Source organism: Solanum tuberosum, unplaced genomic scaffold (assembly GCF_000226075.1).
Source record: "Solanum tuberosum cultivar DM 1-3 516 R44 unplaced genomic scaffold, SolTub_3.0 scf00305, whole genome shotgun sequence".
Lineage (NCBI taxonomy): Eukaryota > Viridiplantae > Streptophyta > Magnoliopsida > Solanales > Solanaceae > Solanum > Solanum tuberosum.
The window spans coordinates 323,367-345,551 of record NW_006239229.1 but is presented as its reverse complement, the minus strand read 5'-3'; the positions used below and the strand labels follow the sequence as shown (position 1 = coordinate 345,551).

At 34.0% G+C, this 22,185-nt stretch overlaps 1 protein-coding gene across 1 annotated transcript; it reads left to right on the top strand.

The window, feature by feature from the left end:
• Positions 1-7,227: 7,227 nt before the first annotated feature.
• On the top strand, positions 7,228-10,970 carry LOC102603566 (uncharacterized protein At4g38062-like). The gene is made up of 2 exons (XM_006359723.2): positions 7,228-7,354; positions 8,041-10,970. The coding sequence occupies exon 2, from the start codon at positions 8,170-8,172 to the stop codon at positions 10,588-10,590; it is 2,421 nt and encodes an 806-aa protein (XP_006359785.1). The 5' UTR covers positions 7,228-7,354; positions 8,041-8,169; the 3' UTR covers positions 10,591-10,970.
• The last annotated feature ends 11,215 nt before the right edge of the window (positions 10,971-22,185 follow it).

Sequence of the window (22,185 nt, the reverse complement as noted above, 5' to 3'; positions counted from 1 at the left end):
TATATGATCCAAGTACATTATTTCGAGATTAACGAAGAGAACTAAGGAGTTGGAAGAAACAGAGTCATGTTATGAAAGTCATGTTGAAAGTAAGGCGAAATGGTCTGATGAACCCTTATACTTGTATGCGTTTGTATTCTAGACCCTTATACTTAATCTTTGGTCAACTGAACCCTTAAACTCAATTAAAATGAAACTTTTAAAACCCTCTGACCATTGACCGAACTTATGTGGCATTTTTTTTGCTGACTCAGTATAGAGCGTGGTATCCACACTCTAAAAGGAGAGTGAAGCAATAAATTTGCTTTAGAAAACTAATTAAATAATAAAGATAAAAAGGCAAAACAAATTAAACTCCTCACCTCCCCTTCTGTCATTGTCATCGTCCCCAACCCCTCCTTCCGTCATCGTCCCCAAAAATAGTACAAGTCGTTTCAGACATCCTTCTTCCCCAGACCCCTCATGCTTCCACCTCCTTATAGCCGTTGTCATCAATGGACTATCGGAAAATGGCAATTTCCGGTGGATTTCAGCCTTCTCCCTCTCTCCTGTAAACTTTATATCTCTTCTATCAACCCTTTTGATAAGAAAACAGATCCCTGCACCACCTACACCTATAATTTTGGATAACTTTTGTTCAAAATATTTCAAATTTTATGGCTGAAACTGGTCCAACGACTCAAAATTCTGAAAAGGTGATGTTGATTTTGTTTTTTAGTTGCAGTTCTCGGCCTCCAACGAAACTTTCCGATTGCGAATCCGACCTTAAAGTCCGATTTTTGCCTATAAAAGGGGAGGTCGTCTTTCCTTCCAGATGCATCGAGAAAAATGATTGAAGAACTGCTAGAACTAAGAAAAATCTCAACACTTCAAAGCTTTTAGAGTTTGAAAATTAAAATTAAATGGTAATTTCTTCAGAGTTGTTGTCACTTTCTTAATCCCTAGTCCATCTCGAATCCATGGCGAAAGTTGAAGCTAATGTTGCATTTTGCTCCAGTTGCGATGAATCTTCCATAGTGGTTAGAGCATGGACGATGAAGAGAAATGGAGAGGAGAGCAAACAGATTTTTTTTCTGTGTTGAGCTGTGGGTTTGATTTTGCGTGCTCTTCTTCTTCGAGCCCTCAAAAATCTGCCACAAGATCCAATGTTAAGAAAAATGTTGTTAATTCATGTAAATTAGTCAAATGCTACCAATCAAGAAAACTTTATTGTCATTTTTCGAAGAAGAAAGAAATTAGAGGGATGAAGATGGTGATGAGATCTCTAATGGTGGTTGTGGAGGTGAAGGGAAGTTGAGAAATATATTTATTTTATTTTTTAAATAGAAAATTTATTATTTAACATTTTGGTTGATAATATCTGATGTGGCATTATGACATGGCATTATTATATTTGATGTGGATATGACATGGCATTTTGTAAGGGAGAGTGAGTTACACACATGATTGGAGGAGTTTGAAAGTCTTATTTTATTTGAATTTAAGAGTTCAGTTGGCAAATGATTAAGTAAGTGGATCCAGAATACAAACTCGTACAAGTATAAGGGTCCATCAGACCATTTCGCCTGAAAGTAACAAATGGGTGACGAAGGAGAAGAAGAAGAGCTCATGTTGTAACTTGAAGCTAATTGACTTGATCGTTGTAGTGGTTTTCCTATTTTTAAGCCTAATCAAGAATGTGAAAGATGGAAGATGTAGGTGTGTGCAACCAAAATTGCCATAGACATCTTTAGTTACTTTCAAGCTTTTGGTATTTTTTGTTATGGAATGCTAAAGTTTTTGTTGTCGAATGTTGTCAAAATAGTTATGATTTTAACAAGTTGTTAATTTATTTGGTCGTGTCTATATTATTGTGGTAACCATTTGAGAAACTTCAAAAATATGTTCAACTACAAATAGATGAGAAGAAAATATACTTAAAGCAAATTGGTCAAAACGAAGACTTCATTCCAACATAATCATTCAATTTGAACTACAACTATTAAGTTGATCTTGTTTTGTTTGGTTACACACAAAATTGAGTTTGATTCCAACCAAAAACAGCACCAAAATATACATAATTAACATTTGTTTGTCAAAACCAACAACACAACATTAGAATGTCATACTTCCATGGCACATGGGTCTTCCTACTTGAACTAGTTTGGCTTTGATTATTAGCAGTAGTTGCAGACCTAGTTTGGTTAACTTTTTCATCCCTCATTCCCTCTAGGTTGCTACTAATAATAGTTGTCTTCCCCTTCTATTTGAATCCATGTCTTGGCATGTAGCCAATATCACTAGTAACAACATCAACCCTCTATGTCAATATTGTACCAATATTGATGACTCTTCTACTTGGCAATCCAGGCTGCCTAGTCAAATATATATATATATATATATATATATATAAATTAAAACACATTTAGGCTTGCATAAACTTACATTAAGAGTTGTAAATCCATCTTCAGTTTGGTATATGCCAACACCTACCATTCTTGGCCTTTTAAAAGGTATTGTTTGTCCTCCACTAGTGTCTTCATGTTCTACTTGTCTCTTCCCTCTTTCTAGGCCTCTTGTACTGCAACTTGCTTCAGATGTAGTTTGATTATGTTGAGGCATTTCTCTTCCTCTAGCCATGCCTTATTCACATTTCTTTCTTGATGCATTGCTCTTCCTCTATCTATTCCTCTACCATTTATAGTTTGTATTTTGAAACTCGAATATTAGAGTATATCTATATTGTCTATAAATGATAGGATAATTAGATAAATTACCTTTGTATTTGTAGCAGTTCCATGTGATTGACTTGAAATACCTAGAGAACTTGAGAAACTACTGCCTCTTCCTTTACCTCTTCCTGTACATATTCCTCTACCACTTTCATTGTTTGTGGTGGCCTAATTTTTCACATATTAGTGCATGCAATTACAATTAAATCTTTTAAAAATGAATACATATACATGTGAAGAAGCTCCAGGTAATTGAGTTGAACTACTACCCCTTGCTCTACCTCCTGCTCTTTCAGTAGCCTGTATATACATGTACATATAACTTACATTTGAAAGTAATGTTTCAGTTGATTGACTTGGACCACTGCCTCTTGCTATGCCCATTGCTCTACCAATAGCCTATATATTGATATTTCGGTACATATAGATATAACAGTAGAAAGTAAAAATTGAAAATACCTCTGCCTGAGAAGATGTTTCAGCTGATTGACTTGGACCAACTTGGTTTCTTGTAAAATATCCTCTTTTATTGTGTCCTTGTGTACCACATTTGCTACAAGTCATAACAACACCAATTTTTCTAAGCTTCCAGTTTTTCTGCTTTCATTTGCCTCATTTCTTCTAACCTTAGTTGGTCTTCCATGCATCTTCTTGATTTTTGGTGGCTTTACAATTGGATTATTTGATGTTGGCCACATTTTCATGTTATTTAGCTGAATAAAATGGGCATATGTGATGAGGCAGGTCTTCCTGTTATAACAACTAGCCACATAATTGATTGGTTCCAACTCATTGTAATGAAGGACAGCAACACCATGAGGACAAGGAATGCCCCTAAGCTGCCAAGATCTATAACTACAACTCCGACTAACAATGTCCACAATATGTGTAAAATCATAGTGCTTAATCTCAAAACCTTTTTCTCCATTCCAAGACAAGTTTCATTGCATAGACTTGTCAATATTTTCTTGCAAAATCTTCAGAGACATAGGAGATATATAGTGATCCAAGTATTTGAGAACAATCTCAAATTACCAATTCTTTTAATCATCTTCACCATTATCTCCTCAAGCATTGTGATGATTGTTTTATACCTTAAAAGAAGTATCCAAGCATTAAAACTCTCTGCCATATTGTTGTCCATTACATCACATTTGTTGTTGTCTTGAAAATATTTCTTGCGCCATGTATCCAAGTTGTACCATAAAAGATCATCCAAACATGCTCTTCCTAGTTTCTTCATTTCCTGTATGTTATTCTTCAACTCAGCTTCAAATGTGGATTTAGAAATCCCCCAAAATACTTTTCTTTCAATTCCTTTCCAGCTTTTTCACCAATTTGCAAGAACATGTCTTGCACATTTTCTTTGTTCAACCATTGGCAATACCTCTTGAACAATAATTTGTAGTCCCTAACAAAGCAACAAAACAAAAAAATAATAATTAAAATGCGAAACTGAAAATCAAACATAAAAAAGACAATAAATGTCTTACATTTTGCATATCAATAATGATAGATAGTTGATGCCCTTCTCCAAGATCTAGATCATTCCTCATTCGTTCAAGAAACCATGTCCAGGTGAACTTCTTCTCAACCTCAACAACTGCCCCAACAATAGGGTGCATTTGGTTGTTTCCATCTCTACAAACTTCCACTAAATACTGACCTTTACACACACCTTTGAGGAAACATCCATCAAAACCAATAAACCTCCTAGCACCTCCAAAGAATGCTTTCTTTAAAGCATGGAAGCAAACATAACATCCTTGAAATATTTTTTGTCCAGTTTCATCTTCTTCTCCAACCTTGACTACACAAGTACTTCCTGAATTACTCCTTAAAATCTCATCTTTATAATAAAAAATCTTACCATACTCCACAATATGATCACCCATGATCTCTTGTAACACTCTTGCCCTAGCTCTTCTCACTATTGTCATACCAACATGGATATCCAACTCCTTTCTAATAATCTCCTGCAACATAATGTTGATGTTTGACTGTTGAGTTATTCTGTCTTTCTGTTTGGTGGCCAGAAACTTTGAGTTGCAAAGATAGTTAAAAGTTGATGTCTAACATATATGAACAGGGTTGTATCTTTTAACTATGAAATCTCCGCTACTTTTATCATTACTTGCACACAACAACCAAGGACAAGTCTCTTTGCAACATTCACATATTTTTCAGTTTGAATCTTTTCTTGGATTGTATATCTTGTCACTGTCAATCTAAATTTCTCAACACTTCCAAAAACTACTCCTAATTCCCAAAGAAATTTTTCACAAGTTTCATCAAACACAACTCTAGTTGGGGTTTTCTTCCTTCTAACAGGTTTATGCACTACTTGGTCAACCTCTTCACCATCCCCCAACTTGTTTCATCATCTATTTCAAAGCTAGGAACTTCATCACCTAGATAGTAAGGTTCAGCACCTCCTTAGCTTACCAACTAAGCTTTCCCTAATACCAATATTTGTCTCATCATACCCTAAATCTGGACCCTTCTCACCAACATGAATCTGATTTGAAGTAGTACCTCTACTTCTCCCTTGTGACCTTTTGAAATGCCTCTTGCTTGCCCTTATATCTATATACTCTTGATGGACATCAGTGTCAACCTCACTATCTTCATTTGTATCTCCTTCAGATCTTGATTCATCTTTCACTTCATCATCACCTGGATCATGATCTATTATAGGATCAGATGAAGGAGGCACAATGGAAGAAGAATGAGGAGCTTCAGAAGGACCAAATGAGGTTTCAATTGTAATGTTGGAAGGAAAAGTAGAAGGAGGAGGCACAATAGAAGGAGGGGGGGGTTAGAAGGACCAAATAAGGTCTCAGTTGTAGGGTTAGAAGGAAAAGTAGAAGGATGAGGCACAATATTAGGAGGAACTTCAAATGAAGTGCTGGAAATTTCAGAAGGATCATGGAAGTAAAAGTAGAAGGAGCATGCACAATAGTAGAAGAGGGAGGATGATTATTAGGGTTTTAGAAGCCTCATTCAAAGACTCCTCACCTACCCCGCTTTCACTCCTATTGGGGACAAACTCTAATTCAAGTGGGGTCTGATTAGGTTCATTAACCCCATGAGAAACATACGCGTTAATTTCATCCCCATCTTTTATCATATTGAAAAGGTCAAATATAACATTATCATTATCAACAAGGACCAATAACCCATCATACTTAATGAAAAAGTCACAATCTATTGTATATCCTAATTCCTCTATGTAGTCCCTCAACTCAAAGTAAGACTCTATCAACATCTACTTCTAGGAATTCTGTCACTTCTCCCCCAATATATTTAGGTGGGGGACCAAATTCTATTTCCCCCTATGATACCATCTTGAAGTTATCAACACAAAAGATATCCTAAAAAACATGTAAACAAGACAAATAAAAGACGATTCAATCATACATTTTAAGAACAAACTCTAACAAACTGTAAGCTAACACAGTCATACATATGTACACAATAAATATAATCACTAACAGAAGCAGAATCACTGACATTTAGCAGAAACACTATCAAAACAAAAGACTTGTAAACAAGTTGATAATGAACAAATTGAAGTCTACAAATGTATAATATTACAGTACAACACAATCACTATCAGTCGCACTAAGTCGATAACACAAAATCCTAACTTAGATCACAATCACTAACAGTCGCACTAAGTCGAAAAAACAAAACCCTAACCCAGAACACAATTACTAACAGTCGCACTAAGTCGATAACACAAAATCCTAACTTAGATCACAATCACTAACAGTCGCACTAAGTCGAAAAAACAAAACCCTAACCCAGAACACAATTACTAACAGTCGCACTAAGTCGATAACACAAAATCCTAACTTAGATCACAATCACTAACAGTCGCACTAAGTCAATAAAACAAAACCCTAACCCAGAACACAATTACTAACAGTCGCACTAAGTCGATAACACAAAATCCTAACAACATCAATTAGTCAACACAACGAAACACTATAAAATCCTAACAATAAAACCTATAATTTGTCGATTCCAACACTCTTTACACTATAATAATCCCTAAAATTTATCAAATAATGTAAGAAAATCCTAACCTGCTAGACCTTCAATTCCTTGTTCCTCCAAGAATATTGACCAAGAAACGTCAAAAAGAAAGATGATCACCACTATCGTTTGACTTGGGAAACGAAGAGACTTTCGAAAGTTGAGAAATAACAAAAGATGAAGACTTTTCTATTTTTGAAATGAAGTGGATCGGGTTGAACTAGCGTGAGCATCACACGCGTTGTCCCAGGTGAGGGATATGGGTCAAAATAGCTCTTTTACTAAGTTATTCAAAACTTTTGTGGAGTGATAGGACGTTTGCAAAGTTAAGGTGCCTTTTAGAAAATCTGGGACAACTTCTGACTTTATGTTTTTTTTCTCTTTTATTTTAGGAATAAACAAATGTCTTTAAATTTTTTTTAAAAAAGAAGGAATAAACAAATATGCAGTGCTATTTTCCAAATTTCAAAAACAATCCTATACAAGTTCCCGCTTCAAAGCCTCTCTATTTCCAGATCTTCCTCAGTGAGAAAACCCTAGTATTTTGATTAAAACAGCCGATTATACTGGTGAATTCACCTGTGGTTTGCTTCCGATTTAAGGTAACGCTTCATTATATGTCAAATTATTAGATAATGGAATCATATATCTGTAAAATTCTAAATTATCATGCCGCAGTTGCAGTAGAAATGCCTTTTTGTTCTCTGTATCTTCAATTTTATGTCCACCCTTTTTCTCCATCTGGTCAATCGATTCGTGGAATTTTAGTTAAACCTCCAGATTTTCCTGATTCTTTCCTAATCAATCTGGCTGTCTAGCAATAAATGAAAAAAAGGGGTGAAATCAGGGGAAAAGGATGATGAAATGTTTGATTTGGTCAATTAATTCGTGGGTGTCCTGTAAAATTTTGTTAAACCTCAAGATTTTCATTATTGTGCAATTTTTCTTTCGTGATTGATATGGTAGTAAGGGTATTGAGAAGTTCTTTTTATTTTCTCCATTTTTGTAAGAGTGATGATACAGACAATTCCGCATATACCAGCTTTTGAAAGGGAAGAAATGTTGAAGAACATTCATATTGTTGACTTCAGTTAGACAGTTTGAGAGACGGAGAATAGGATAAATAGTTATGTCTTTGTTTGCCTATTGCTTGTTTAATCTGCACACGATTACGCGTTAATGGTTCTACATGCCCTAGTTTCTGTTAAGCATTATTTTGTCTGTGATTGATAATTCCCCTTGGAAGAGTGTTCAAGGATGGTAAAATAGCTTCTTCGTTTTTTTTTAGTCCTTTCAGCTAAAGCAGATTAATGTCAAGGAAAAACAACACAGAAAATTTATGGAGCTCAAGTTATTAAGTGTGAACTGTCGTGTTTGTGCATCAGAAGGGTAATCATCAACATAAAAAGTTACACAAATGGACAAAGTTTATGCGGAGCTAGATGTTGTTAAAGGCGAGGTGGAAAAGCTCAGAGAAGAATGCCGGACCAAAACAGAGATGACGGAGAGTTTGAGGAAAGCCCACATTGATCAATTATCAAAACTTCAAGAAGCTAAGTTGGAGATTGGTAGACAGGCAAATGAACTATTTGTTAAATCTGAGGAAATATTTGAGATCAAGAAACTCTACGATGATATCAAGTCCATTGTACATGAGAAAGAAACATGTCTCCAGAATCTTAGCTCTGCTCATGAGAACCTGCAACTAGATTATGGGAAGAAAATTGGGAAGTTGGAAGTACAAAACAAGGATTTGGTGTTGGCTCTGGATGAAGCAACATCCAAAATTCAAGATTTGGAAATGCAGATTTCTGCTAGTAATAATGAAATCAATGCTCTTAAGCAAATCATGTCAGTTAGGCAGGAAATCTGTGTTAAATCAGAGCTAAAAACAAGGGCATCCAAAGATCTGAAAGATGGAGATGCCATTATCCAAAAACTTGATGAAGAAAATAGGATTGCGAAAGATCAGTTGAAATGGAAGAGTGAACAATTTAAACACCTTGAAGAAGCTCACAAAAGAAACCATGATCAGTTCAAAACCAGTAAGGTGGAGTGGGGCCAGGAAAAGTCAGCAATGCTTGAAGAGATCTCTTCATTGCAAGCAAGATTGGATTCTCAGACTCGAATCTCAGAAGACCTCCAAAGCCAATTGAGGATGAGTAACCAAGCTTTAGCTCATCAAGAAAGCAGAAAGAGAATTCTGGAAATTGAAGTGTCTGAGTTTAGATCTCAATTCCATGATATCTCTTTAGAGTGCCAAGAAGCAAGCTCAAAGCTTGAGAACTTGACCATCAAGAGGGATGAAGAAATTGGAGAGTTAAGAAACTTACTCCGAACGAAAAAAGCACTGTTCAAGGATACAAAATGCAAAAGTATACAGCTTGAACAGGAAAATCAAGATTTACGAAGATCTCTCAAAGAGCTTCAAGAGTCTCAAATCCAGGGTACTGCTTCCACTTCTGTACTTAAGAAACTGCAAAGCAATTTCCAGCATTTGAAGCAATTACACAAGAAATGTTCCTTAAACCTCAAAGAAAAGGAAGCTGAATGGAGCTCACAGATAGGAAAAGTGGCAGAAGATATGAAAAGATGCATGTCTGAGTTAAAAAGTAAAGAAAAACATATAGACGAGCTAGAAAAGGAGCTGGAAGATCGCCGTGATGCATGTGATGTTCTTACTGGAGAGTTATCTGTCTTAATCTTGGTTTTAAAATCAGAATTTCATACTGGTAGCAAGGAGCTCTCTAGAGCCAACACGGAACAAGAGCCAAATAGCAAAAGTCTAGTACATCAAAAGAATGAACAAGCAACCGTTTTAGAGGCAGAACTGAGTGAGTACAAAAAGATGCTTGAAGAGTCATCTGATTGCCAAGTTCACCTCAGGGAACAGGTCCTGAAATTGGGTAATGCTCTCAAAGATGCTTCTGCTGCTTCAGAAGAAGCTAAAGATGACCTGGCCAAAGCAAGGAAAGAAGTCAAAGAAAGCAAACTTGAACTAGAGAAGTGGAAAGCTGAAGCAGGAAATCTTAAAGACTACCTTGAAGAGAACCAATTTTCCCAAAAGCAAGAGAAGGAGATCTTACTTGGGATTTTGAAGGAGGGAGAAGCCAAAATTAATGAGCTACAGCAACAGATTACAGAAGCAGAGTTGAAGATTGTTGAAAGAACAGAGGCAGTGAATGATTTAAATCAGGAGAAGCTTCAATACTATCAAATTGCAGAAGGCAAGGGTAACACCATAGAAATTCTTCAAACTAAGATTTCTTGCTTGGAGCAAAAGTTGGATGATAAAGACCTTCAGAATGAGCAAATACAATCAGATGTGCGGAAGGCTTTTGATCAGGAGAAGGAGAACCTCTTGCTGAATCTGAAAGAGAAAGACAGGAAAATACAAGATATTCTCAAACAGGCCAAAGATTTAGAGGAAGATATGACATGTAAAGAAGTTGCTTTTACAGCTCTGATAGCGGCTGAGGGTTTAAAATTACTTGAGATTAAAGAGAAAAACAAGGTGATTGCCGAGTTAGAGCTGAAATTGGGTGATAAACATCAGAAATTGGAACTCCTAAATAAATCCTTGTCTGATTCAAGACAGAAGGAGGGGCAGCTGGAAACATTGTTGCAAGAAAGTAAAAAGGAATCGGAAGAGCTGAACACTCATTTTGGCAATGAACGGATGCACTTGGAGGCCCGAATTCAGGAGCTTGAGTCCCACAAAAATGATGCGCTTGAAGAAAATAAGAAACTCTTTGTTGATAGGGAAGAATTACTAGTACAAATGCAAGGAATACATGAAAGAATGAGTGAATTATGCTGTGAAGATTTGAACTTGTAAGACATTTGGAGAAAATATTGGAGAACCCTGAGGAAGAGAATAAGCGTCGACATAGTAATTTAGGGAGAGACCACCATTCTAGAACTCCCTTATCAACTGCCAAAACCGGAACTGATGAAAGAACTCCATTGGTAGAGCTCAACTGTTAGGCTGATTGTTCAACTGGGAGCAATTCTATACTCCAAACACAAACTTCTTTAGAGTTTTCCAAGATCTGCAACTCTGGCTGGCAATCTGTTACTGACAGGATTTTTTATCTTTTTGTATTTTGTTGTATGGGTGGTTGTTTTACAATGTTCTTCCCAATGTAATCAATGATTCTTCATTTGCTGCTAAAAGAAATATGCTATAAGCCTATAACTGTGTAGCAGTTCCATGCGTTGCTGACTAATAGCTTGTTTGGCCAAGCTTTCAAAATCTATTTACTTTAGAATAAAGTTTTAGTAAGTATTTGTCAAAATAGTAATATTTTTGGTGAGTAACAATTTATGTTTAACTAATTAATTTTAAAAGTACTTTTGTTAATAATATAGAACAGTTTGTGCTTGACCAAGATTCTAAAAGCCCTTATGTTAATACTAGGCATTTCCTGAACATTGTTGTACTAATGAGATCCAATATTGTAAAAAATAATTTTATGGTGGTTCTTTGGTGTAGTTGAATTATCCAATAAAAGGAAGCATCATTAAATTAAATATTAACGTAATATAGTTTATACCATGTACGTTACAGTTACATTGTTGAACTTGCTATGCTACAACTGCATGATATCTGAATTTAGCAGTTGCAGTTGACAACAAGTATCTCAACTTGATATCCATTGAAAAACTGCCAGTAAAATCATCTAAAACGATGAACTTAGACTTGTGTATGTGTTTGTTTTCAAACATCAAAGATACAACTATAGACATGTATGGTCAAAATCCATACTGTAACTATCAAAATAGCAGGAAAAAACTTACTAGTACCCAAGAAATTCTCATTACCAAGAAACAGTGCAATAAAAAAGAGAGATAGAAAAACTTTAATTGAACTCACAAATACATCACCACATAGCAATCGAAAAGAAATTGGGAAAAAAATTGATTTGCAAATTAATCAGAAGCAAAGGTTACAACCACATTCTCATAAGTTTTTCATTATACATTTTGAAATGACTGCTATATTAGTAGGGGGGTGTGTATCGGTCGGTTCGGTTCGGTTATAAGTATTATCGGTTTGGTTTTCGGTTTTTAAATATGCTAAATCGATAACCAAACCAATAAGATATTTGTTATCGGTTTTCGGTTTATCGGCTTTAGGTCTTTAATGGTTCGGTTTTCGATTTAACCAATAAGAAAATGCTTTCAAAACAAATATATGACTTATCCAATAATTTGACGCGATATGCATACATCGAAATAATCATTCCAAACGGGACAACAAGGACCAACTTGTTGTATTTTGGTCATCACAATAAAGACTTGGTTAATTTTCGATCACCATAATATATAAAACGAGTCCCTTATGCAATAAAGAGAATCAAATAAACCAAATCATAGACAAAAGTCAAAACAGTAGCAAATGAGGCCATGCTTATGGTAACTAAATGAAGTTCTTAAGTTATTTTTAAAAAAAAACACAATTTGAATTCCTGACGTTAATCAAATTGCAGATATTTACAATCGTGCAAAAGCTAATATTAGTCAATTATAAACTAACTAAAGTAAATAAGTAATACTAAAAAGTAAAACCTAAAGGTTAAATAACTAAAAGTAGAGAGGAGAGTTAATTGTTAAGTAGTGTTAATTATTGCGTAGGGTATTTTTTTAATACATTATATATATGTATAACTAAAAATTAAAATAGTAAATTATTATATTCTTAATGGGTTATCGGTTAACCCAATAACCCAATATTAAAAACCAATAACGAACCGATAATCCAATATTTTTTTTTGTAAAACCATTAAATAACCGTTATCCCAATAACAATAAACCAATAACACTTTTTTCGGTTCGGTTTATCGGACGATTCGGTTTTTGAGTATTACTGTTATATTACTATTATCCATCAACAACATTTGTGAAGTATAGCATGTCAAAGTTTAGGCTGAAGTAACTAGAGAAGGTGAATATCTCCGCGCATAAAAGCATCTTCTGGCCAATAGAGTGCCACTCTAGTCTAGTAACTACAAGCATCTGGAAAGAAAAATCAAAAGCAAGCAAGTCTCAAATATACTGTTAACAATATTAGGTAACAAGCCAAGCGATTGAAAGAGTGCAGAGGAACTTAGACACTGGTTACCTATAATATGTCGAATTCTTGGTCAAGTAAGTTGAAGCATGATGCACTCTCAATTTTGATGTATGACAAACCCACTATGAGGAACTTGGTATGTACATTGTTATGATGCAAAGTCAACTCTAGAGCGGTACTACTGATAGCTCCGTGGCAGCGTTACAGCAGAACTACAGAAAGGCCTGTTTGCCTCGACCAATAGTAGGAGGTTAAGGTTGCTTCTTTCACTACATCTATACAAGGGGATGTGACTTGAGCAAAGTCTAATTTTTCATAACTCCAAGGAAGCTTTCATTTTCAGCAACTGAAGACTTGCTTGTGGAAACTAATGATGTCTATAGGTTTTAATCGTTAAAGCTTTGTGTTGGGCCCAAACGCACACGCAAGTGTATGTGGTCGTGGAAGTAATGAAGTAGCTCATTTTAAGAGCCGGATGTCGTATCCACAGAGACTTAAGATTATATTATCTTTGATTCTTCCAATAACTATAACTTAAAGCAAGTGTTTCCAGAAAGAGTGATATATTATTCTGAATGATCAATTAATTAAAGTAACCAAACAAACTACCATGATTCAATTTCAACTTGGAGTTAAAATAATGACTTGGGAAATTCCAAGGTTGCAACCTGTTTTGGATTCATGCGTATTAATTCCTTTAATGGATGTCAGTAAATCACTGGTTTACGGAATTAAATGTATGATCATGGTCTCCCGACTTCTAATCGCCTACTTTAATTGGTAGTCTAACTACATCATTGAGCGGGCATAAACTAACCAATTACCGAGCATTACGTTTTCATCCTGTCTACTAACCAAGCAAAGTCTTTAGGTATATCCCCATCCTAGATACAAATCAATCCTAAGTCTAGAGAAGATCATGCGCCTTTTGTCCCACGTTCTATCCTCCTATTCCTCTCCCGAGTTCAATTCGGACAATGAGTCTATTTCAAAGGTGGCCACGAACCACGAAATTTAGAACAAAAGAGTAATTGATCCGATAACCAATATCAATCCATCAAATTCAATAATATACATTATTCTTGTAGCCACAGCCCTAGAACAAGAGAATTTAGCTACTCATAATACGATTCTCAATCTATAAATATTCAATAAGCACAAGAGAAATCAAATTAAAGTTAAAGAGTAGGAATGAACCCTAAAATTTAAGAAATAGTTCTCCAAGTTGTATTCTCCAAAAGCTAGAAAAAGAATAATTAAAATAATAAAATCCCATTCTATTTATAATTTAGGAAAATACGAAAGAAAACTAGGCTCTAGGTCCGTGATGCGGAGAAGATCTATAGATTCGATTTTTCTTGAACTCCTCTCCACGACGCGGAGAGGATACGTACTCTTCTGGTTCAGCAGCCCTTGAACATGGAATAATAATTTCCCTCTCCACGACGCAGAGGGGATACAGAGCTGGGCTTTCTTTTCATTTTGACTCTCTTTTTTCTCTTTTGACATCCTATCCTTCGTGCTCTTGTGCTCGAACCCCACTTCACTCTACATACTGTCGCTTTTGCCCTTTTTCTCTTGATTCCCAACATGCGATTACTAATCATATTGGTCACTCAAAATGCAATAACATGACTCAACACTATCAATAACTAAAGAATTTGTCCTCAAACTCGGCTAAAGCATAGGTATTGCTTGGCTCCTAGGCATATAAATACGCTCAAGATCACCACCCCACACTTAGAGCTTTGTTCATCTTCGAACAATTCACATGCCTATTTCCTAGACCTAGACTTACTAACAATAGCATTTTTGCTTCAACTACTTACTTTCAGGAATCTTTTTATCAATTCACAATAAGCATGTTTCCATTCATACTTGACCATCAGATAGACACCACATGACTTCTAATGTTGACTCAACATCTTTTAGCAACTTAAACATTAAGGGGCCATTTGGTAGAGCGTATAAGAATAATGCAAAATTGGGTGCATTAGTTATGCTTGCATTAGTAGTGTTTGCATTAGTACTGCTTGTATTAGTTATGCAAGCATTATTTCTTATACACGGTTTGGTTTCATGTATTAGAAATAACAAATCTTGCATAGTTTCTATTTAAAAATATATGTTTACAAAAATACCTTCACACTTTATTTCTTTTTACACTTCCTTTGCAACAAAGTTCTTTGCTAAAACATTAAAAAAGATTTCTTTGCCAAAACATCATTAAATCTTCTTCTCTTTTTTCTTTTCAAAAATGATATTAAATAGTTGTACTATTTGAGTAAAAAAAAAATTGTTAAAAGTTGGCAAAGAATTTTTTAATCAAATTTATTGCCACAATAGTAAAAATTTTTATTAAACTGTGTTGAAAGAGTTTTAAAGAAAAATGATACTTAAGAGGCCACAAAGTCTATTAAGACATCAACAAACTAAAAGACATTGAAAAACAAATAAAAATAAAAGTAAAAACATATGACAAGAAAGAAAATGAAAAGAGGAGAAAATGTTTTAAAAAGGCTTTGAAGGGAGTACTTCACCCTTAACCAGAGGTCTCGGGTTTAAGCCATGGGTATGGAGAAAATCTTATTGGGAGCGCCACCCCAGAATGGGCCCTGCAGTGCGCGATCCGAATTTAGTCAGAGCTCCAATGTGGGCTCCAGATATCGGGTGGGAAACCAAAAAAAAGAAGCTTTGAGGGTAGTTTTGTAATTATTTAATCTAATGCAAGTGTTAAAATGCTATGTATTACTAATACCTAGAATTACTTGGTATTAGTAATACACAGCTTAATACACAATAGAGTGTATAACTAATGCAAGTATTAGTTATACATGGCAAGAAAAAGTGTCCCAAACAAAGTACTACTAATACACACCTAATGCATGCTTTACATTTCCTAATACACTCTACCAAACGACTCCTAAAGCTTCATGCCAGCCATCAGACGTCACCTATCCATCATCAAACAAGTGCCTCTCACACAAAGAAAGTAGTCCACAACTCACTCACAGGATTTAGTATAAAGTATGGACTAAGCATAAACAATCAAATCTCACTCTCACAAAGAAAATTCACATGTATGGACATAGACCCATAGGCTTTCCCATTATGTATATCTCCACTAATTAAGTATGCTTTGAAAAGAATCAAATAGAACTTTCACGAGTTGTAATGTAGGCTAGGAAACGGGTAGAAAAAACTATGTAATAGTGACTTACACTTCCCTAAGCACCGTGCATGTTTTAGACTTCATCACCTCTTCATTTCTTTTTTTCTTTAGTTTTAGCCCTCTCCTTAACAATCTTGTCACAAGTAACTCGCATCATTTCACGAATTCCCCAAAATATTTATTACATTTGCCTTTTTTTATATGGAGCTCATTCTTTCAATGAGGGATTTTTCATCACATTGCAGCTATCATTGGTCACCTTTTGACATTTAAACCATCTATTGACTTTCAATGCTACTAATTCCAATCAGCCTATGTTACAGTGCTTAGGCAAGGAGGGTGAAAACAACTAGGGATTCAATACAATCGTTCAGGTAAATGTGCGGCTACCAACAAAAGGCTACAGACTCAAATGGGCTACTAGTGATAGTATATTTGATAAGGCTGAAATTTCTGAACATATCAAAGGAGGCCTATTATCCTTTCCTAAACAAAGCCATACGTTTGATTTCGTTTCAACAACATGCAGGTCAAGTTCTAGACTAAGATGCAATACATGAAATACACGATGTCTCACCACTCATGGCGCAAGTTCAATTCAAGTAAGCTTTATCATTAAGTACAACACTCTGCTCATGTAAAATTTCAAATTAAGCTTAAGTTTCAATTTAGAAGCAAACACAAGAATTCAAAGGCATTCGAAGATATTCATCCACATGCTTTCATACAAAATTTCCCTTCCAGATTTCAACTTTAGCACAAACACCATATCTACAGACTCAATGATGAAAATTACCCTTAAGATGATCGTCATTCATCTATCATAGGGCAATGTGACTCAACTACGACGGTTGACTCAAATACAAAATTTCCCTTTGATCTGCATCTCTTTATGATGCAGACACAAGTGTTCGGGATCATCGACAAGCCATTCGTGAAGATCACTTTGCACTCCAGTTAGCTTTTGGTGAGCCTCCTTGCATTCTGGAGGACTCCACTTTTCTTTTCAGTTTAGTCATTTTAGAGTATTGTGGGTCTTGTTCCGACATCCATATTAAACTATAGAGGCTTCATAGATAGATAGATAGAGTTGTGGAGTCTCTCATTAATCTCTTTTCGTTTGAGATGTTTTGCAAACTATTATTATTGCATTGAGTATTTTTCGGACTGTCTGAGTTGAGCATTTTACAAGTTTAATGATTTACTTCTGTTTTAAGCCTTTCAATGGTTGAGTTAATCTTCCGCTAAGTATTCAGTCAGGCCAAGGGTTCGCTTGGGGACAACAATCATTCTCAAGTGTCGACCACGCCCATAGTGTAGGCTCATGGAGTGACACCCACGAAGCTGGGGGTCTTCGTTAATCGCCTCTTCTACGGAGCTTCATTTCTTTTGCAACATTGCTCCGATGACCCCTACTCCGCTTGAGCGGTGAATGCGATATGCTTTTATAGTTATGGATCTCTCATTTATTCCCCTTTTCCTCCATTTTTTTTAGCTTGATCTTAGGTTCCTTTGCTACTACTACTAGTATACACTTCTACATCTTTCTTATGCAACACCTAGAACAAGCCACCATCGTTGATTCCAGATCTCTCAATGCCATCACATCTTTTTCTAACTTACTCATATTCCTCTTTTGCACTCTCTATGTATTTTGTAATATGATGAGACAAACATGTTGTTTTGTAGTCCTTTTCAGTACTTAGATGCTCTTGTACTGGTAACATCAGGTCTGGGGCCAGGCTGGGTTCTGTATATTCATCTACCTATGTCACTTTGGGCATTTATTTTATATTTTGTTTATGTACACATATATGCTATATATGACCCTATTCTATATCTTATTAATGATTTGGCGCAGTTATGTTCTAATTTTGTTTTCGCTTATTATTTTTTGTTTTGGCTTGACTATTAGAAGTTTATGGTAGGCTCTATCATAATTTGATTTTGAGTCATGACCAACCCAGAATAGGGGAGGTGGATACAAACTACGTCAGTAACTAATGTGGTTTCAATGAGCTTTTGACTTTTTGCAAATTAAGTCGGTCATATTGTGGTTTCAATTTTGGTTAAGTTGTCTCAATTATTCTGCTTTGTTATATGCTTAGTACATTATTTTGTACGCATGTCCCCATTGCTAGAGGCGATGCATTCATTCCTACAGGTTTTCAAGTAGAGAAGGATCCTTAATTATTGCATGCATGCGGTTGAGTTCAGCCAATGACTCCATTCATTTCATTTGGGATCGGAGTTCCTAACTCTGGAGTTTTCTTTTTTATTTATGTAGTTGATGGGTATGTCAAGGTGTTGTTCGTTAGCAATTTTCCATCTTAGAGGCTTGTAGATGTCTGTTGTGGGTTTTGTAAGTTGGTTATGGTTATAGACAGTGGTCTAGATTACCTTGTTTTTCATTTGATAATATTTTGAGTTTCTTTTGATTTGGGTTGGCCTTGATGCACATGTGTTTTGATTAATTGGTTTCGTTTCAGTTGATTCTCTTAGTCAGGTAAGGAACCTAATGCCAGTACCTGAGTTTGAGGCATGACAAAAGTACACAAAGTTCGAGCAAATTACTTCATTATACCAACACAAAATTAAGATAGTTCAAGTTCAGCCTAGAAACAACTCTTCTTGGATGATTTTGTGAATGAATATGATGAGAAAAAAAAAGATTGTGATTTTTCATTGGCATGCAGAAACAAAAATATGGAGAGGAGGTTCCAAAACTATATATATCACTTTGGTTAAAGTAGAAAAGGTGGCTGCCCAAATTGATAAGTAGGATTCCTAAAATGATAAATATGTATTCTATTTCATAATTAACTTAAGAAATAACAAGAGTAGTTTACATAACTACACCATGAAATTCCTCATAAATTTATCACAATTTAAAGTATGAAATTGTTAGATGTCATAAATTCAAGGTTAGGAAGTGTGAAATAAAACATATTCGATCTCACAATCGAGAATACTCTCTGTCTCTATTGTTTGTACAATTAATGTATTTCTTTCCAAACTACTATGGTAAATCGTAGATGTTCTTATAAACAAACTTTGATTCTTGAGCGTATTTAGTTCATTCCGAACTTTTTGTTAGATGACTTGTTGGAAAATATTTTATGATGAATATTGTAAGGAGCAGTGCCGGCTCTTGCCTATAAATTTTAAGGCCAATGCTTGGGGACCTCAAATTTCTACAAATAATAAATTGTTTAGTTTTTTCATGAAAAAAAATTAATTATTTATAATAAAAAGTATATATATTACCTTAAAAGCATGAACTCCTAACTTGAATGTTAAATTACTATAATAGTCCTAACTTAGGTTGTGACTTTTTCAATGAGTTGTGACTTTTCTGATAAGTTACAACTTTTTTCAAATGGGTTGTGATTTTTTTCAATGAGTTGTGACTTTTCCAAAGAGTTGTGAGTTTTTCAATAAGTTGTTACTTTTCCAAAGGGTTGTGACTTGTTGGAAAGGTAATGACTTTTCAGATAATACACAAAAAACACTTGTTCATACACTATCCTTTGTGGACTATAAATAGAGGGGTTTTCTCTCATTTTTCAACCACGTGTTTTTAATCTTCTACTCTTCGTCTTCTTGCATTTTAAAAATGTTCGTGTGATTTATTGTCATTGAATGAGTTCGAAGTTTAGCGGAATATGAGGTACCACTATTTTGATGAAGTAAAATTGTTCTATCCTAAGAGAGTATATTCTTTAACCTCGAGTATTTGAGGAAAATAATTCTGATGATATAATAGTTATTTTTTTGCTTAGTATATACATTAGTATGTAAAGTTCCAATATATGAAGTTAACATGATGTAGTCTAAATTGATTTGTTTTTGTTAACAATTTCTCTTGTGATGTAGATATATGCTTCTGAATATCTTTTTCAAAAATTATTAAACTTCTCAAGAATTAGAGAATTATCACGATTTGTTTTTTGATGATCAATGCAAAAGAATAACTTTATTTATCAATGTTACTTATGTGATTGTTAGGACGTTTGCTTCAAAATAGTTATTACTATATAAAATAGCCCTTTTGTTTTATTGATTTTTTATTTCTTAATATGTAAGTATTTTCGAGAAAGAAAAATTTATATGACTTGTAATAATGTCAGTTGAAATTTGTATTAGTTTAATTTTTATTGTAGTCTAAATTTAGTTGTTTTTGTTAATAATTTCTCTTGTGATGTAGATATATGTTATTGAATATCTTTTTCTAAAATTATTAAACTTCTCAAGAGTTAGAGAATTGTCACAATTTATTTTTTAATGCCCAAGACAAAAGTATGACTTTATTTATCAATGCTACTTATGTGATTTAGATTGTCATGATGTTTCCTTCAAAAATATTTATTACTATATAAACATTGTCTTTTTGTTTACTGATTTGCGATTTCTTAATATTTCAGTATTTTCAACGAAGAAAAGTTTATTGAACCTCACCAAATTGATTTATCAATGCTACTTATGTGATTTAGATTGTCATGATGTTTCCTTCAAAATATTTATTACTATATAAACATTGTCTTTTTGTTTTACTGATTTGCGATTTCTTAATATTTCAGTATTTTCAACGAAGAAAAGTTTATTGAACCTCACCAAATTGAAATATATACATTATTGCATTTAACTAATAATTTTTTTCATTGTCCATCTTCATAGATTCGTGTGAATAAGAGATATATATGATGATCTGCACGTGTCGAAAAACTAGTGTGTATATATATATATATATATATATATATATATTATTTCAATCTTCTTAACCCCATTAAAATAGAAGAAAACATTGATTTAGATTCTTACATTTTCTTTGCTAGCACTCACATTATTTATCCTTTTTAACTCCTTTTGCCCTCTATTTTTTCAAATCTCAGATAGTTAGAATATTACTCTGTCAAAAATATAAATCAATAGTCGAAAAGTGTTGAACAAAGTGAATTACAAATTCTTTTTTTATTTCTTCGTAACTTTTCATATTAAAGTAGGGTATATCACTTATAAACCTTTTGAATCAGATTCTATGATTCTAACTCTTCTCGTTATTTAAAGTTTATCAACTTATTACTTGTAAGATTATGTTATCAATTCATATAATAATTGTCTCAATAAAATGATGTTTTTCAATGTTGAATTGATAAAATCTTACCTAAACTAATAATTAAAAAAGTATTTGAAAAATCATTTATAAAAAAAGATATTAAGTAATAATTTACATCTAAAAATTTAGAAAATAAATAAATACAGATAGACTTTATTTAAATTTTAGGCCTCGAATTATGTTGAGCCGCCACTGGTAAGGAATTCTTCAAAGCTTCACATATCATAGGAGGGACATAATTTTATAGTGCTTACTTGTCCAACTAATAATGACTTGTTACTGCCCATATGAACCTAATCCATGGGATCTCCAATCACATAGATTGGGTTATCATCATTGTTGATCTTCTAAAATGACAAAAATTCTTACTCCCCTTGATAATTCGTTTAGTCTATGAATTGGTAGGATTCACCATGACTACACATAATAATTTTATCTCATAATGGCTATTTTATCACATTATGTCTCAAACACATATATCTAATTTTTACCACAGAAAATGTTTATTTATCCCAATTTGAATAGACACTAAGAGTTGTCTTAATCACTTAGTCACATCACCAATCAACTCCACAACAACTAACTATATTTAGTTGATTTTTATATTATGGCACCATCACCAACAATTACTGATCATAGGAGTAGTAAATTTTGAGATTCTCATTGCATCATTGTATCCTTTTAGTAAAGTACAAAATTCATATCATCACCAAACAAAATTATAAAACATTCTTCAACATATTTAACAACATTTAATTTTTTAACTATAAACGTTGTATTCAATCACATTACTATTGAATATTGATTATCATGAATCTTTATATGTGCAAGTGAGTTACATAATTGGGTTGGTTCGAGTTTTTGAAATATCAAACCAAATCATTTGTGTTGGATTTTTAAATTTATAAACCAAACCAAACCAATAAAACTCGGATTTTTCAACCTCGGGTTTTTACGGATTTTTTCAGGTTTTTCCGGTAAAGTATTCATACAAACATATAATTTACTTGTACTTCAAATATTTCTTTAGTCCTACCAAAATACAACTATCTAAGGTGTTTCTTAAGAA